Source organism: Taudactylus pleione, unplaced genomic scaffold (assembly GCF_031769625.1).
Source record: "Taudactylus pleione unplaced genomic scaffold, aTauple2 ptg000781l, whole genome shotgun sequence".
Classification (NCBI taxonomy): Eukaryota; Metazoa; Chordata; class Amphibia; order Anura; family Myobatrachidae; genus Taudactylus; species Taudactylus pleione.
In genome coordinates, this window is record NW_028285183.1 from 4,071,173 (window position 1) to 4,090,934 (window position 19,762).

Below are 19,762 nucleotides of genomic sequence, written 5' to 3' on the forward strand. Positions count from 1 at the left end.
TATCAGTACTATCTCACTGTCCTCTCTGCTGTATTACTATCAGTACTATCTCACTGTTCTCTCTGCTGTATTACTATCAGTACTATTTCACTGTCCTCTCTGCTGTATTACTATCAGTACTATCTCACTGTCCTCTCTGCTGTTTTATGGTGCATACACACAGAACGATCGTCAGCGATAACGATATCGCTGAACGATCTCCCAGCACCTTCCCAGTGTGCTGGGTGATCAATATCGATCATCTAGCACACCACAGTGACCTGGGATCATCCCTATGTAACATGGACGAAATTGTCCAGGTTGGCCTGCATGCACGGCCGATGAACGATATCATTATCGTCCATACGTGCCCATGCTTCGCAGGTCGTTGGTGGGTTGGAAGGTTGCAAAAAATATATATCGTTATCATTCATATCATGCATTTTTATCGTACCATCTGTACGCACCATTACAGTTCTCAATACCATGTCACTGTCCTCTCTACTATTTCACTATCCTCTCTGCTGTGTTACTGTCCTCTCTATTGTCTCACTGTCCTCTCTGCTATCTCGCTGTCCTCTCTGCTGTGTTACTGTCATCAGTACCATCTCACTGTCCTCTCTGCTATGTTGCTGTCATCAGTACCATCTCACTGTCCTCTCTGCTGTGTTACTGTCATCAGTACCATCTCACTGTCCTCTCTGCTGTGTTACTGTCATCAGTACCATCTCACTGTCCTCTCTGCTGTGTTACTGTCATCAGTACCATCTCACTATCCTCTCAGCTGTTTTACTGTCATCAGTACCATCTCACTGTCCTCTCTGCTGTGTTACTGTCATCAGTACCATCTCACTGTCCTCTCTGCTGTGTTACTGTCATCAGTACCATCTCACTGTCCTCTCTGCTGTGTTACTGTCATCAGTACCATCTCACTGTCCTCTCAGCTGTTTTATTGTCATCAGTACCATCTCACTGTCCTCTCAGCTGTTTTACTGTCATCAGTACCATCTCACTGTCCTCTCAGCTGTTTTACTGTCATCAGTACCATCTCACTGTCCTCTCTGCTGTGTTACTGTCATCAGTACCATCTCACTGTCCTCTCAGCTGTTTTACTGTCATCAGTACCATCTCACTGTCCTCTCAGCTGTTTTACTGTCATCAGTACCATCTCACTGTCCTCTCAGCTGTTTTATTGTCATCAGTACCATCTCACTGTCCTCTCAGCTGTTTTACTGTCATCAGTACCATCTCACTGTCCTCTCAGCTGTTTTACTGTCATCAGTACCATCTCACTGTCCTCTCAGCTGTTTTACTGTCATCAGTACCATCTCACTGTCCTCTCACCTGTTTTACTGTCATCAGTACCATCTCACTGTCCTCTCAGCTGTTTTACTGTCATCAGTACCATCTCACTGTCCTCTATGCTGTGTTACTGTCATCAGTACCATCTCACTGTCCTCTCAGCTGTTTTACTGTCATCAGTACCATCTCACTGTCCTCACAGCTGTTTTACTGTCATCAGTACCATCTCACTGTGCTCTCTGCTGTGTTACTGTCATCAGTACCATCTCGCTGTCCTCTCTGCTGTGCTACTGTCATCAGTACCATCTCGCTGTCCTCTCTGCTGTGTTACTGTCATCAGTACCATCTCGCTATGCTCTCTGCTGTGTTACTGTCATCAGTACCATCTCACTGACCTCTCAGCTGTGTTACTGTCATCAGTACCATCTCACTGTGCTCTCTGCTGTGTTACTGTCATCAGTACCATCTCACTGCCCTCTCTGCTGTGTTACTGTCATCAGTACCATCTCACGGTGCTCTCTGCTGTGTTACTGTCATCAGTACCATCTCACTGTCCTCTCTGCTGTGCTACTGTCATCAGTACCATCTCGCTGTCCTCTCTGCTGTGTTACTGTCATCAGTACCATCTCAGTCCTATCTGCTGTCTCAATGCCCTCTCTGCTGTTACTGTCATCAGTACCATCTCACTGCCTCTCTACTGTTACTGTCATCCGTACCTTCTCACTGTCCTCTCTATTTCACTATCCTCTCTGCTGTGTTACTGTCCTCTCTGTTGTCTCATTGTCCTCTCTGCTATCTCGCTGTCCTCTCTGCTGTGTTACTGTCATCAGTATCATCTCACTGTCCTCTCAGCTGTCTTACTGTCATCAGTACCATCTCACTGTCCTCTATGCTGTGTTACTGTCAGTACCATCTCACTGTCCTCGCTGCTGTTACTGTCATCAGTATCATCTCACTGTCCTCTCTGCTATGTTGCTGTCATCAGTACCATCTCACTGTCCTCTCAGCTGTTTTACTGTCATCAGTACCATCTCACTGTCCTCTCTGCTGTGTTACTGTCATCAGTACCATCTCACTGTCCTCTCAGCTGTTTTACTGTCATCAGTACCATCTCACTGTCCTCTCAGCTGTTTTACTGTCATCAGTACCATCTCACTGTCCTCTCTGCTGTGTTACTGTCATCAGTACCATCTCACTGTCCTCTCAGCTGTTTTATTGTCATCAGTACCATCTCACTGTCCTCACAGCTGTTTTACTGTCATCAGTACCATCTCACTGTCCTCTCAGCTGTTTTACTGTCATCAGTACCATCTCACTGTCCTCTCTGCTGTGTTACTGTCATCAGTACCATCTCACTGTCCTCTCAGCTGTTTTACTGTCATCAGTACCATCTCACTGTGCTCTCTGCTGTGTTACTATCATCAGTACCATCTCACTGTCCTCTCAGCTGTCTTACTGTCATCAGTACCATCTCACTGTCCTCTCTGCTGTGTTACTGTCATCAGTACCATCTCACTGTCCTCTCAGCTGTTTTATTGTCATCAGTACCATCTCACTGTCCTCACAGCTGTTTTACTGTCATCAGTACCATCTCACTGTCCTCTCAGCTGTTTTACTGTCATCAGTACCATCTCACTGTCCTCTCTGCTGTGTTACTGTCATCAGTACCATCTCACTGTCCTCTCAGCTGTTTTACTGTCATCAGTACCATCTCACTGTGCTCTCTGCTGTGTTACTGTCATCAGTACCATCTCACTGTCCTCTCAGCTGTCTTACTGTCATCAGTACCATCTCACTGTCCTCTCTGCTGTGTTACTGTCATCAGTACCATCTCAGTCCTATCTGCTGTCTCAATGCCCTCTCTGCTGTTACTGTCATCAGTACCATCTCACTGCCTCTCTACTGTTACTGTCATCCGTACCTTCTCACTCTCCTCTCTATTTCACTATCCTCTCTGCTGTGTTACTGTCCTCTCTATTGTCTCATTGTCCTCTCTGCTATCTCGCTGTCCTCTCTGCTGTGTTACTGTCATCAGTATCATCTCACTGTCCTCTCAGCTGTCTTACTGTCATCAGTACCATCTCACTGTCCTCGCTGCTGTGTTACTGTCATCAGTATCATCTCACTGTCCTCTCTGCTATGTTGCTGTCATTAGTACCATCTCACTGTCCTCTCAGCTGTTTTACTGTCATCAGTACCATCTCACTGTCCTCTCTGCTGTGTTACTGTCATCAGTACCATCTCACTGTCCTCTCAGCTGTTTTACTGTCATCAGTACCATCTCACTGTTCTCTCAGCTGTTTTACTGTCATCAGTACCATCTCACTGTCCTCTCAGCTGTTTTACTGTCATCAGTACCATCTCACTGTCCTCTCTGCTGTGTTACTGTCATCAGTACCATCTCACTGTCCTCTCTGCTGTGTTACTGTCATCAGTACCATCTCACTGTCCTCTCAGCTGTTTTACTGTCATCAGTACCATCTCACTGTCCTCACAGCTGTTTTACTGTCATCAGTACCATCTCACTGTCCTCTCAGCTGTGTTACTGTCATCAGTACCATCTCACTGTCCTCTCAGCTGTTTTACTGTCATCAGTACCATCTCACTGTGCTCTCTGCTGTGTTACTGTCATCAGTACCATCTCACTGTGCTCTCTGCTGTGTTACTGTCATCAGTACCATCTCACTGTCCTCTCTGCTGTGTTGCTGTCATTAGTACCATCTCACTGTCCTCTCAGCTGTTTTACTGTCATCAGTACCATCTCACTGTCCTCTCTGCTGTGTTACTGTCATCAGTACCATCTCACTGTCCTCTCAGCTGTTTTACTGTCATCAGTACCATCTCACTGTCCTCTCAGCTGTTTTACTGTCATCAGTACCATCTCACTGTCCTCTCTGCTGTGTTACTGTCATCAGTACCATCTCACTGTTCTCTCAGCTGTTTTACTGTCATCAGTACCATCTCACTGTCCTCTCAGCTGTTTTACTGTCATCAGTACCATCTCACTGTCCTCTCTGCTGTGTTACTGTCATCAGTACCATCTCACTGTCCTCTCTGCTGTGTTACTGTCATCAGTACCATCTCACTGTCCTCTCAGCTGTTTTACTGTCATCAGTACCATCTCACTGTCCTCACAGCTGTTTTACTGTCATCAGTACCATCTCACTGTCCTCTCAGCTGTGTTACTGTCATCAGTACCATCTCACTGTGCTCTCTGCTGTGTTACTGTCATCAGTACCATCTCACTGCCCTCTCTGCTGTGTTACTGTCATCAGTACCATCTCACTATGCTCTCTGTTGTGTTACTGTCATCAGTACCATCTCACTGTCCTCTCAGCTGTTTTACTGTCATCAGTACCATCTCACTGTCCTCTCAGCTGTTTTACTGTCATCAGTACCATCTCACTGTCCTCTCTGCTGTGTTACTGTCATCAGTACCATCTCACTGTCCTCTCAGCTGTTTTTCTGTCATCAGTACCATCTCACTGTCCTCTCAGCTGTTTTACTGTCATCAGTACCATCTCACTGTCCTCTCAGCTGTTTTATTGTCATCAGTACCATCTCACTGTCCTCTCAGCTGTTTTACTGTCATCAGTACCATCTCACTGTCCTCTCAGCTGTTTTACTGTCATCAGTACCATCTCACTGTCCTCTCAGCTGTTTTACTGTCATCAGTACCATCTCACTGTCCTCTCAGCTGTTTTACTGTCATCAGTACCATCTCAGTGTCCTCTCAGCTGTTTTACTGTCATCAGTACCATCTCACTGTCCTCTATGCTGTGTTACTGTCATCAGTACCATCTCACTGTCCTCTCAGCTGTTTTACTGTCATCAGTACCATCTCACTGTGCTCTCTGCTGTGTTACTGTCATCAGTACCATCTCACTGCCCTCTCTGCTGTGTTACTGTCATCAGTACCATCTCACGGTGCTCTCTGCTGTGTTACTGTCATCAGTACCATCTCACTGTCCTCTCTGCTGTGCTACTGTCATCAGTACCATCTCGCTGTCCTCTCTGCTGTGTTACTGTCATCAGTACCATCTCAGTCCTATCTGCTGTCTCAATGCCCTCTCTGCTGTTACTGTCATCAGTACCATCTCACTGCCTCTCTACTGTTACTGTCATCCGTACCTTCTCACTGTCCTCTCTATTTCACTATCCTCTCTGCTGTGTTACTGTCCTCTCTATTGTCTCATTGTCCTCTCTGCTATCTCGCTGTCCTCTCTGCTGTGTTACTGTCATCAGTATCATCTCACTGTCCTCTCAGCTGTCTTACTGTCATCAGTACCATCTCACTGTCCTCTATGCTGTGTTACTGTCAGTACCATCTCACTGTCCTCGCTGCTGTTACTGTCATCAGTATCATCTCACTGTCCTCTCTGCTATGTTGCTGTCATCAGTACCATCTCACTGTCCTCTCAGCTGTTTTACTGTCATCAGTACCATCTCACTGTCCTCTCTGCTGTGTTACTGTCATCAGTACCATCTCACTGTCCTCTCAGCTGTTTTACTGTCATCAGTACCATCTCACTGTCCTCTCAGCTGTTTTACTGTCATCAGTACCATCTCACTGTCCTCTCTGCTGTGTTACTGTCATCAGTACCATCTCACTGTCCTCTCAGCTGTTTTATTGTCATCAGTACCATCTCACTGTCCTCACAGCTGTTTTACTGTCATCAGTACCATCTCACTGTCCTCTCAGCTGTTTTACTGTCATCAGTACCATCTCACTGTCCTCTCTGCTGTGTTACTGTCATCAGTACCATCTCACTGTCCTCTCAGCTGTTTTACTGTCATCAGTACCATTTCACTGTGCTCTCTGCTGTGTTACTGTCATCAGTACCATCTCACTGTCCTCTCAGCTGTCTTACTGTCATCAGTACCATCTCACTGTCCTCTCTGCTGTGTTACTGTCATCAGTACCATCTCAGTCCTATCTGCTGTCTCAATGCCCTCTCTGCTGTTACTGTCATCAGTACCATCTCACTGCCTCTCTACTGTTACTGTCATCCGTACCTTCTCACTCTCCTCTCTATTTCACTATCCTCTCTGCTGTGTTACTGTCCTCTCTATTGTCTCATTGTCCTCTCTGCTATCTCGCTGTCCTCTCTGCTGTGTTACTGTCATCAGTATCATCTCACTGTCCTCTCAGCTGTCTTACTGTCATCAGTACCATCTCACTGTCCTCGCTGCTGTGTTACTGTCATCAGTATCATCTCACTGTCCTCTCTGCTATGTTGCTGTCATTAGTACCATCTCACTGTCCTCTCAGCTGTTTTACTGTCATCAGTACCATCTCACTGTCCTCTCTGCTGTGTTACTGTCATCAGTACCATCTCACTGTCCTCTCAGCTGTTTTACTGTCATCAGTACCATCTCACTGTTCTCTCAGCTGTTTTACTGTCATCAGTACCATCTCACTGTCCTCTCAGCTGTTTTACTGTCATCAGTACCATCTCACTGTCCTCTCTGCTGTGTTACTGTCATCAGTACCATCTCACTGTCCTCTCTGCTGTGTTACTGTCATCAGTACCATCTCACTGTCCTCTCAGCTGTTTTACTGTCATCAGTACCATCTCACTGTCCTCACAGCTGTATTACTGTCATCAGTACCATCTCACTGTCCTCTCAGCTGTGTTACTGTCATCAGTACCATCTCACTGTCCTCTCAGCTGTTTTACTGTCATCAGTACCATCTCACTGTGCTCTCTGCTGTGTTACTGTCATCAGTACCATCTCACTGTCCTCTCAGCTGTGTTACTGTCATCAGTACCATCTCACTGTCCTCTCAGCTGTTTTACTGTCATCAGTACCATCTCACTGTCCTCTCTGCTGTGTTACTGTCATCAGTACCATCTCACTGTCCTCTCTGCTATGTTGCTGTCATTAGTACCATCTCACTGTCCTCTCAGCTGTGTTACTGTCATCAGTACCATCTCACTGTCCTCTCTGCTGTGTTACTGTCATCAGTACCATCTCACTGTCCTCTCAGCTGTTTTACTGTCATCAGTACCATCTCACTGTCCTCACAGCTGTTTTACTGTCATCAGTACCATCTCACTGTCCTCTCTGCTATGTTGCTGTCATTAGTACCATCTCACTGTCCTCTCAGCTGTTTTACTGTCATCAGTACCATCTCACTGTCCTCTCTGCTGTGTTACTGTCATCAGTACCATCTCACTGTTCTCTCAGCTGTTTTACTGTCATCAGTACCATCTCACTGTCCTCTCAGCTGTTTTACTGTCATCAGTACCATCTCACTGTCCTCTCTGCTGTGTTACTGTCATCAGTACCATCTCACTGTCCTCTCTGCTGTGTTACTGTCATCAGTACCATCTCACTGTCCTCTCAGCTGTTTTACTGTCATCAGTACCATCTCACTGTCCTCACAGCTGTTTTACTGTCATCAGTACCATCTCACTGTCCTCTCAGCTGTGTTACTGTCATCAGTACCATCTCACTGTGCTCTCTGCTGTGTTACTGTCATCAGTACCATCTCACTGCCCTCTCTGCTGTGTTACTGTCATCAGTACCATCTCACTATGCTCTCTGTTGTGTTACTGTCATCAGTACCATCTCACTGTCCTCTCAGCTGTCTTACTGGCCTCTCTGCTGTGTTACTGTCATCAGTACCATCTCAGTCCTATCTGCTGTCTCAATGCCCTCTCTGCTGTTACTGTCATCAGTACCTTCTCACTGTCCTCTCTATTTCACTATCCTCTCTGCTGTGTTACTGTCCTCTCTATTGTCTCATTGTCCTCTCTGCTGTGTTACTGTCATCAGTATCATCTCACTGTCCTCTCAGCTGTCTTACTGTCATCAGTACCATCTCACTGTCCTCTCTGCTGTGTTACTGCCATCAGTACCGTCTCACTGTCCTCTCTGCTCCCCTTTATCCTCTCGAATGTCTCACATGTTTCTCTGTAACTGACGTGGCTTTAAGTCTATGCTATCCTATAACTATATTACTGTCACCACATCAATCTTTTCCTGTAACATAGAGATAAAGGATTGCAGCAATTCATCCCATAATATTCCTGTTGGTGTTTCAGGCCTGGCCGGTGTCTCCTCCTCCGCAGTGGCTGATATCATGTTAGAGGCTGTGGCGGACTTGGCCAAAAACAAGTCAGCGCGTTGTATTCAGACGGTGAAAGTGGTTATATTCCAGCAGCAAATGTTAAATGACTTTTATACCATTATGAAGAAGAAGGAAGGAATCGACCTGCCCAAGCAAAAGTCATTTTTTTCCAAAATAGCCTCATGTGAGTACTCTCCTTTCCTCCGTGTCTGGCTATCAGAATAAAAAAGGACCACTGGGAAATACTGTATGTTGGATGGAAAATATAGCAAGAGACCAGATCATTTTATTTAGTGCCATGGCTCCTGCGCATCGTCCAGCTGCAGGTTCCCGGACGGACACATTGCGCGACCTCTGCATATTATGTTGCTGGTAAATAACGCATATGATTTGCTAAAGAAGAGAAGAATGCATATAATGGGGTTGATTCCTACGCATTAGCGTATCTATAATGGGTGCAGGGCGCACTGCACACCTGCAACCATATTATTATGCTTACCCTTCTGGAGTCCTGTTTCGGACGGTTCTGCAGAAATCACTGGGAAAATGGCGCATGTGCAGTAGAGAAGTCTCCGGGAACATGGTGCGGGCATTGCATCCACAGTAGCAAGTAGCTGCATCCCTGTCCCATCTTCTGCAAACGTAGGCTTAAGGGTAATAGGCATTTCTGGGAGGCGAAGTAGTATTTAGACGCACGGAGCGGCTGCGTCTGCTGGGAGTGTCATGGGTGTGTACCGCCACTTACTTGCTCTAGCTAGGTGTGCAGACACAGTTGGGATGCCTGTGTTTGACGGATCTCTTGCACTCAGCATTGGCAGCATAAAAATTAATGATATTAACGATCTATTGTTATCGTTCATTAAAATCGTACCGTGTGTACGCACCATAACTCTAACTGCAGCCTGACCCTGACCACAACCTAACCCCAACTATAACCCTCACTGCGGCCTAACCCCAACTCTAACCCTCACTGCAACCTAACCCCAACTCTAACTCTAATCCTCACTGCAGCCTAATTCTAACCCTAACTGCAGCCTGACCCTGACCACAACCTAACCCCAACTATAACCCTCACTGCGGCCTAACCCCAACTCTAACCCTCACTGCAGCCTAACCCCAACTCTAACTCTAATCCTCACTGCAGCCTAATTCTAACCCTAACTGCAGCCTGACCCTGACCACAACCTAACCCCAACTATAACCCTCACTGCAGTCTAACCCCAACTCTAACCCTCACTGCAGCCTAACCCTAACTGCAGCCTAACCCCAACTCTAACCCTCACTGCAGCCTAACCCTAACTGCAGCCTAACCCCAACTCTAACCCTCACTGCAGCCTAACTCCAACTCTAATCCTCACTGCAGCCTAATTCTAACCCTAACTGCAGCCTGACCCTGACCACAGCATAACCCCAACTGTAACCCTCACTGCAGCCTAACCCAAACTCTAACCCTAACTGCAGCCTAACCCCAATTCTAATCCTCACTGCAGCCTAACCCCAACTCTAACCCTCACTGCAGCCTAACCCTAACTCTAACCCTCACTGCAGCCTAACCCTAACTGCAGCCTAACCCCAATTCTAATCCTCACTGCAGCCTAACCCCAACTCTAATACTCACTGCAGCCTAACCCCAACTCTAATCCTCACTGCAGCCTAATTCTAACCCTGACTGCAGTCTAACCCCAACTATAACCCTAACTGCAGCCTAACCCCAACTCTAACCCTCACTGCAGCCTGACCCTGACCACAGGCTAACCCCAACTGTAACCCTAACTGCAGCCTAACCCCAACTCTAACCCTCACTGAAGCCTAACCCTAACTCTAACCCTCACTGCAGCCTAACCCCAATTCTAATCCTCACTGCAGCCTAACCCCAACTCTAATCCTCACTGCAGCCTAACTCCAACTCTAATCCTCACTGCAGCCTAATTCTAACCCTGACTGCAGTCTAACTCCAACTATAACCCTAACTGCAGCCTAACCCCAACTCTAACCCTCACTGCAGCCTAACCCTAACTGCAGCCTAACCCCAACTCTAACCCTCACTGCAGCCTAACTCCAACTCTAATCCTCACTGCAGCCTAATTCTAACCCTAACTGCAGCCTGACCCTGACCACAACCTAACCCCAACTATAACCCTCACTGCAGCCTAACCCTAACTGCAGCCTAACCCCAACTCTAACCCTCACTGCAGCCTAACTCCAACTCTAATCCTCACTGCAGCCTAACCCTAACTCTAATCCTCACTGCAGCCTAATTCTAACCCTGACTGCAGTCTAACCCCAACTATAACCCTAACTGCAGCCTAACCCTAACTGCAGCCTAACCCCAACTCTAACCCTCACTGCAGCCTAACTCCAACTCTAATCCTCACTGCAGCCTAATTCTAACCCTGACTGCAGCCTAACCCCAACTCTAACCCTCACTGCAGCCTAACCCCAATTCTAATCCTCACTGCAGCCTAACCCCAATTCTAATCCTCACTGCAGCCTAACCCCAACTCTAACCCTCACTGCAGCCTAACCCCAACTCTAATCCTCACTGCAGCCTAGCCTTAACTGCAGCCTAACCCCAACTCTAACCCGCACTGCAGCCTAACTCCAACTCTAATCCTCACTGCAGCCTAATTCTAACCCTGACTGCAGTCTAACCCCAACTATAACCCTAACTGCAGCCTAACCCCAACTCTAACCCTCACTGCAGCCTAATCCTAACTGCAGCCTATCTCCAACTCTAATCCTAACTGCAGCCTAACCCCAACTATAACCCTCACTGAAGCCTAACCCTAACTGCAGCCTAACTCCAACTCTAACCCTCACTGCAGCCTGAAGCTGGCCACAAATCTAAAGATTATCTGTCCAACCAACCAACTAGTTGATTGGTTGGAATGAAAATCTGGTAACGTATGAAAGCAAATGACAATCAGCAATTTGCTCCCAAACACCGGAAAATGGATAAAAACTGTTGTTTGAACAAATTGTTTAGATCAAACATTTAACAAACTTGTCTGACGCCATTTTCATCTGTTTTCTGGCATATAGGAGCAAATTGCTGATCATCAGTTACTCCCATACGTTACCAGATTTTCATTCCAACCAATCAACTAGTTGGCTGGTTGGACAGATAATCTTTAGATGTGTGGCCATCTTAACTCTAACTGCAGCCTAACTCGAACACTAAAGGCCCCCATACACGGTGCGATTCAAAGTTGGTAATATGTGTTGTACGATTGCCCTTGAAATTCTTCATACGATGTGGCCAAATGGTGTACGATTGATCGTTACGATCATAGGATAAGATGCATAGAAGTGTATCACATTGTACTCAAAAGATTGTAGATCTATCTGCAAAACCATCTGATCTGCGATCCAACTAGAGGACGGCGGGGACGCGCATCGGGGTTGCAGAACACACAAAAAACACCTAGTTTCATACGATTGGTTTGTACAACCTGTTGAAACTGTATATATCGGGTAAAAAAATCGTACCGTGTATGGGCACCTTAATCCTAATTGCAACCTAACCCTAACTATAACCTGAACTTCAGCCTAACCCCAACTATAACCCTAACTGCAGCCTAACCCCAACTATAACCCTAACTGCAGCCTAACCCCAACTATAACCCTAACTGCAGCCTAACTCCAACCCTAACTCTAATCCTAACTGCAGCCTAACCCTAACTGCAGCCTAATTCTAACCCTAACTGCAGCCTAACCGCAACTATAACCCTAACTGCAGCCTAATTCTAACCCTAAATGCAGCCTAACCCCAACTATAACCCTAATTGCAGCCTAATTCTAACCCTAACTGCAGCCTAACCCCAACTCTAACCCTAACTGCAGCCTAACCCCAACTCTAACCCTCACTGCAGACTAACCCTAACTCCAACTATAACCCTAATTGCAGCCTAACCCCAAATATAACCCTAACTGCAGCCTAATTCTAACCCTAAATGCAGCCTAACCCCAACTATAACCCTAATTGCAGCCTAATTCTAACCCTAAATGCAGCCTAACCCCAACTATAACCCTAACTGCAGCCTAACTCCAACCCTAATCCTAACTGCAGCCTAACCCTAACCCTAATCCTAACTGCAGCCTAATTCTAACTCTAAATGCAGCCTAACCCCAACTATAACCCTAACCGGAGCCTAACCCCAACTATAACCCTCACTGCAGCCTAACCCCAACTCTAACCCTCACTGCAGACTAACCCTAACTCCAACTCTAACCCTCACTGCAGCCTAATTCTAACTGCAGCCTAACTCCAACTCTAACCCTCACTGCAGCCTAACCCTAACTGCAGCCTAACTCCAACTCTAACCCTCACTGCAGCCTAATTCTAACTCCAACTCTAATCCTCACTGCAGCCTAACCCTAACGGCAGCCTAACTCCAACTCTAATCCCAGCTGCAGCTTAACCCTAACTCTAATGGTGTGTACACACTGTACGATTAAAATGCACGTTATGAACGATAATGATATCGATCATATCGTTATCGTTCATATCGTGCATTTTTTGGACCCTTCCCCGTATCGACCTGTGATGCATGGGCACGTATGGATGATAGCGATATCGTCCATCACCCGTGCATGCAGGCCAACTTGGTTGATATCGACCAGGTTACATAGGGACCCGCGATCGAGAATCGCTGGCCTGTCATTGCGGGGTTTGTGGTATGCTTCCATTCAACTTTCTGTAGTGCAGGGCAAACGATTTTGGTTGTACACACTGATGGATATCTATGATAGATATTTCAGTGAAGTCATCTCATAACATGCAAATCGTGTTGAAATCGTCCAAGTTGGCCTGCATGCATGGACGATTAACGATATCGTTATCGTCCATGCGAGAACGCGCATCGTTGGTCGATTGTTGGCAGCACAAAAATGAACGATATGAATAATTTATCGTTGATCGATATGGTTACCGTTCATTAAAATTGTACCGTGTGTATGCACCATAACTCTAACCCTAACTGCAGCCTAATGGTGCATACACACGGTCAGATTTTTTTCAGATCTGAACGATAACGATTTTAAAAATCGTTCATATCTGAAAGAAAAATCAGACATGTGGGCAACAATGAACGATGCGCGTTCTTGTTTGTCAGATGACGATATCTGACATCTGATGTGTTTGCAGTCAGATTTGGTCAATTTCATTCATTTCAATACAGGCCGCAATCGTTCAATCATTTGCAAATCGTTCAATCGGTCATCTGACACATCTGACCGTGTGTATGCACCATCCCCCTGACCACAGCCTAACCCTAACTCTAACCCTAACTGCAGCCTGACCCTGACCACAGCCTAACCCTAACTCTAACCCTAACTGCAGCCTGACCCTAACTCTAACCCTCACTGCAGCCTAACCCTAACTCTAACCCTCACTGCAGCCTAACTCCAACTCTAACTCTCACTGCAGCCTAACCCTAACTCTCCCTGCAGCCTAACCCCAACTCTAACCCTCACTGCAGCCTAACCCCAACTCTAACCCTCACTGCAGCCTAACCCCAACTATAACCCTCACTGCAGCCTAACCCCAACTATAACCCTCACTGCAGCCTAACCCCAACTATAACTCACTGCAGCCTAACCCTAACCCTCACTGCAGCCTAACCCCAACTCTAACCCTCACTGCAGCCTAACCCCAACTCTAACCCTAACTGCAGCCTAACCCTAACTCTAACCCTCACTGCAGCCTAACCCCAACTATAACTCTCACTGCAGCCTAACCCCAACTCTAACCCTCACTGCAGCCTAACCCCAACTCTAACTCTCACTGCAGCCTAACCCTAACTGCAGCCTACCCCTTAGCCTAACCATAACCAAGATATGTTCATAATGTAGACAAGCACAATGTCGAGATTGTGGATATCAACATGTTGACACACCAAAATATGACCTACATCAGAATGTAGCACCCTAATACTGGGCAGCATTATGTTTAACACTGAGGTTTAGGGTTCAGCCAGAACATGCACCCAGCACCCATCTCTAAATCTGGCCACACATTTTAAATTAATCCCACGCGGCGCAATGGTTGAGGCCCAGTATCTTTAATAGTCTTTCATTAATTTTATTTTTTTTTATAATCAATTTTGCCTGGCATGCCCATTATATTACATATGAGGAACTAAAAAAAACACATCCATTTAAATCCCATTTCCTGGAATTTTATACAGATTAATTGCTCCTTACAGATAACTTTATCTTTACTTGTACGCAGCTGTTATGAGTTATTTCACATCAAACTCTGAAGCTGAAGAAATCAAAGATTTTGAGTTAAAAGAGAACATTGAGCCGGCGATCTTCCACCTGTGCGCGGAAAGAGCGGAGGATGTGAGAGGGGCTTCATCCTGGCTCCGAGACCTCATATTGAAGGAGCAGCATGAGAACATCATCACAGATGACTGGATCCAGGATTTCGATGATAAAGACCACCAAACCTTGGCTCAATTACAGAAGAAATTGGAAGTTTTTGTTTCTTTTAAGGCCCCAGGTACCACCATTAAAATATCCGGTCTGACCAGGGACGTTCTGGGAATGACCAATAAAATCCAAGAAATCATAAAGGAGGTGAGAGAGAAGAAAACCAAGGAGCGGGAGGCCGAGCTGTGCAGTAACCTGGTGGAGTGGAGGTACAAAGATGGCAACAAAACGGTTCCCTTTGATAAAATGATAAACATGGAGCTTGAGAACGCCAAGAACGAGAACAGGCCATCCTTAGCCATTGATATCAACGGTGTAAAGTACACAGTAGTGATGGAGCTGAAATCTGCAAGTGATCCCAAAGGGAACACAGTGGAGCTCGAACGAATTTCTAAAAATGGTAATTATTCTTTTCTACTTATCTCTGACTACTCAGGGAATAGTATTATAAGGAACTATGGGGGAGATTTATCAAACCTTCTAAAGAGTGGAAAGGTGGATTAATGGTCCATAGCAACCATCATTTTATAGAATGTACTTACTAAATGCTAGCTCAAAGCTGATTACTCGCTATGGGCCACTTCTCCACTCTTTAGACGGTTTAATACATCTCCCCCTGTATGCAGCCTGTTTTACATGTTTATGACCAAAAACTGATATTTCAAATTCTAAAATATAAAGTTCTACGTACCTGGGTCTGCTCTAGCAGTCTCCAAAGGTCCTCTGCTTCTGTGCCACTTCTGCTACTAAACCACATATTGCCTGATTCAGAGGTGAAGGCAGTTGCATTCGCTATTGCGATATTTTCCCGGATTTGCGGTTGCGGTAATATGCAAATTATAGTTTCAGCCTCCCCTCTTGCAAGCGACAGAATGTGAAAGCCCTGAGAGACGCCCACTTTCAATAGCCATGGACAGTGTAAATCCGCCAGCGGTTGTAAATACTCCACCATTTGCGCATCATCACTTTCACCATCGACACTTTCACCAGCTTATGGCAGACGCAGTGTCTCCTTCTCAACTCCGGCTAAACATGGCCTCTGTGGCTGCGCCACTGCAGCCGTTTGCAAACTTTCCATTGAAACGCCCATGACACTCTCATAACACGCCCCTTAGTCTGCATTTTTTGTTTGCTTTCATGTTAGGCCACCACACTTTACATAATCAACCCGGCACCCACCGCTCCAGGAGTCCCGGGGATAGCCCCGAGCTATCAGCTTAGGCCTGCGGTGTTCTGGAAAGGGGCAAAGCTTTAATGAAGGGGGGGGGTCCCAACTCACCAGGGATCCCTGGTTTGGACTGACATACATTTCAGAGGTAATGCTTTGGTTTGGGGATCTGGTGAAAGGGTTCCCCTGGCGGTGGTATTACCCCCCGCTAAAACACGTTTGTTGCTGGTTATGGAAATTTACCGGGGGCCCCTACGCTTTTTGTCCCCTGTATTTCCATATCCAGGACCGGATCAGAGCCCAGTGCTGGTTGCGCTAAATACAAGGAACCCCTACGTTATTTTTTTACACATAGATGCATGCATCACGGATCTCACTGATCCGTGCATGCATCTGTCTGCTATCGCACACGATCTAATGAATATGCAAATCATTAGATCTCGCACGATAGATCTGGTGTACATCATGCAGCTTTTGCTGCACATCGTCCACTGGAGCTGCAGAGGAGAGTTCAAGGGGATCGTTAATGAGATTTCATCGTTAACTACATCATACCGTGTGTACCCACCTTAATTCAGAGATCATGTACGGAACTCTGATATTCACATTCTTCTCACGTGTGCAGATCTCATTCTACGACATCGCTTGCAGTGCCCATGGACGCTGCAGCCTGGTTGATAGACTGCAGGCATTCCAGGGTGGAGCCAGGGACAGTGGGCCTGATTCAGAGCCGGACGCTCTTTCAGAGCGCTCGCTCTGAATCAGTGCCCACCTATTGTATTTTTAGAGCGGCCTCCTGGCCGCTCGCATAGCTGTGGGTGACCACCCACAGCTAGTGCGAGCGGCCAGGATGATGGTCGCGATGGGTCTCGTGTCCGCAAGCCCTGGAGTGCTTTTGGCTCTATCAGAGCCGAGAGCACTCCCACTGACATCACTAGTGATGTCAGTGGGGCAGGCCCCAGACGGTAGGCGTTCCCATGGGAACGCCTCCGTCTGGCCAGCCATGCCCCCGGCACGCCCACCAAAGGGGGCGTGCTGTCACTCAACATCGACAGCACGCCCCCTTTGGTGCGAGACCCATAGTGACGGCTTGGCCGTCGCTATTCGGGTCTCGCGCATGCGCATGACGGAGCCACCTCCGTCATGCGCATGCGCACTAGGCTAACATCGACCCGCTAGCGAGCGCTCAGCGCTCGCGAGCGGGTCTGAATTAGGCCCAGTTTTCCAAAACCTACATTTTTGTGGGAGTGCAGAGGACAGCGACACAGATTTACTGGCCTCAGCAGCGGAGATAAGGTGGCCATTTTGAGCAGAAGGCCGATTCTGCGACCAATGGTTGCGATGTAGATCCGATGCTGCTTCTTTGTTGGCAATAGGCATCTTTCAACATCAGATGCCTCCTGCAGCATTAGTATAATTTCGCACAGACGCAGCATACAGAGGCCGTGGCTGTTGTTAAGAGTCCACCTTTGTATCAGGCCCTGTATCATTTAGAGAAGGGCGGTAAGGAAAGAAATTTGGCAATGGTGTTTTTAAAGGTGCCCATCCACTAGACGATTAAGTTGAGAGATTGAACGATAACGATCGTTCATAAATCGTTTGCAAAAATGTCTAAAACGACCAGCGATGCGCGCTCCCGCTGGTCGTTTAGACATCTATCATCGTGCAAACATGCTGGTCAACCTGACCATAACGTCAGGTTGAGCATGTTTGCAGATGATTGATGAGCCTGCACTGAACGACTGCTCGTTCAGTGCAGGCTGATCACAGACTGACAAACGACTGCACAATTACAATGTCCTAATCGTGCAGTCGTTTTCATGTCTTAAGTGTTAGAGAACTTAGTGGCCTATTTAGGAACAGCATAATTTCTACTTCAGGGTCCATAGGGGGTCCACAGGGTTGACCTTGGGGGTATAGCTGGATCTGGATCCCAGGGCACCACGCAGTTAAAGCTTTAGCTGCTCCCAGGATGCACTTGGGTCCGTCCTCCTCTATACCCCGCCCCCGAGCCACAGGCACCCCAGTTTAAGTTGGTGCCCGGTCGGAGTCGGGTCACTCTGCGGGGGGGCTGCAGGAGCAGCCCCCAGAAAGCTATTTTTATTTATTGAGTCATTTTTTTTTTTTTTACATTTTTGGCTCTTCAGAGCGGCAGCAATGGACTGTCTATATAGATGTCCATGCTGCCGCTCCTACTCCCCGCTGGCGCCGCGACGCCAGTATTGCACTGGGGATCGCGGCGGGAGGCCAGAGTCCGTACTAGCCGGACTCTGGGGACCTCCCTGGACTGCTGCCGGAGACGCCGGGGAGTGAAAGGTAAGCCGCGTGTCGCTGGTTAGCGGCGGCTCGCGGGTACCTTTTTAAAATGCAGTCCTTTGCCCCCGGTTCGTGGGGACAGACTGGGGGTTGCTAGCTGTGGCGGCGGGCTCCCTCTCCTCGGAGGCATACCCCGTCAGACCACTAGACCACCAGGGTTCCATTTGCGGCTAGCGGGAAGCCAGCAACCGGGGGTTAATTGCTAGCCAGGGGAGGAAGCCTTCCCTGTTTAGCGGCTCCTCCCCTCAGCTCAGCGCGCCTTTCAGCACGAAGTCTGGCGTTGCAGATTCCTCGGCCACTCCTCCTCTGAGGTCTCTGGCGGCCATTTTCTCTGTGGCAGCGCAGATCTTCAGGGAGAACGCGGACCGGTCCCCCTGTGTACCTCTCCCCTGTTTTTGGACAGCGTACACAGCACTATAGCCCTCCCAGACACTGAATCTGGGCGGTTGATTGTAGTGGAAAGGTGCAGTGAGTATATCTTCCTGCATGGTATGTGACTTTTGCTAGTGCTGCCTGTCTGTGCTTATTTCTACTTACTGTCAGCTCATACCTATCCCTTTCCTTCTCCGAAGCCCTGCAGGTGTGTGGGGGAAGGGTGTTTCTACAGACCTCGCCTATATAAATCACGTATTTGTGAGGTCCGTCACATAGTTGTGTGCTTCACAGTGCCATATTGTGGGCTGTTGTTCAGCACACTGGTGAGTGTGCTTGATTCTGCTCTGTTGCCATATATATTTATTTATATAATATATTTTGTCATGTCAGAAGAGGAGATTGAGTACTCCGTGGCTCCGGTGTTGGTCTCCTGCGGACGCTGTTCTGCAGGAGTGGATAGGGAGGATTTATCACAGGATGGCCTGTGCGGACGGTGCCAGGTGGTTCCTGGCCTATCAAAACCCCCTATGACGCAGGAACCACCATGGGCGATGTTTTCTCAGGTGCTGGTGTCTACTGCGGACCATCTGTCGGTCCCGACTGCTGTTCCTACTAGGGCGTTGCCCCAGCCTGCCATCCCCCATTCCCCGGGTGTCCCGCAATTATTGCGGAGCCCCCCCGGATCTCAGTCTGTTGGTCCTTATGCTGGGTTACCTATGTATATACAGGCTTCCCCTGTGACGCAGCAGTCTGTGGTGCCCTTCCAGGCCCCTATGGCAGCTCCTCCACCCTGGGTGGATGTGCTCTCCAACTCAGTACAAAATTTGGTGGCCGCGTCTTCGGCTTTTCAGTCAATGTTGCAGTGTGACATGCCTTCAAGGGCGTCAAAACGCACACTAATGGCGCAGGCGGCGCATTTATCGGACTCCGAGGGGTCCTCAGATGATGGGGAGGTTCATGAAGACACTGACTCGACACCTCGGTCCAGGAGGTAGATACCAAGTCGTCCATTAATGTGCGAGCACTGGTTAGGGCGGTGCGAGCCATTCTCCTAATAGAGGATGAGGCACCAGCTCCTAAGTCGAAGTATCCTAGTTTCAAAAAAACTA

The 19,762-nt window shown here is 47.6% G+C and overlaps 1 protein-coding gene across 1 annotated transcript in view; it reads left to right on the forward strand.

Annotated features, from left to right (window-relative positions):
• LOC148475085 (protein mono-ADP-ribosyltransferase PARP14-like) overlaps positions 1–19,762 on the forward strand; it is a 114,452-nt gene that overhangs the window by 71,701 nt on the left and 22,989 nt on the right. The window contains exons 13-14 of the mRNA XM_088457744.1: positions 8,334–8,543; positions 14,592–15,194. Coding sequence (XP_088313870.1) covers positions 8,334–8,543; positions 14,592–15,194 — 813 coding nt within the window. The remainder of the gene's footprint in view (positions 1–8,333; positions 8,544–14,591; positions 15,195–19,762) is intronic.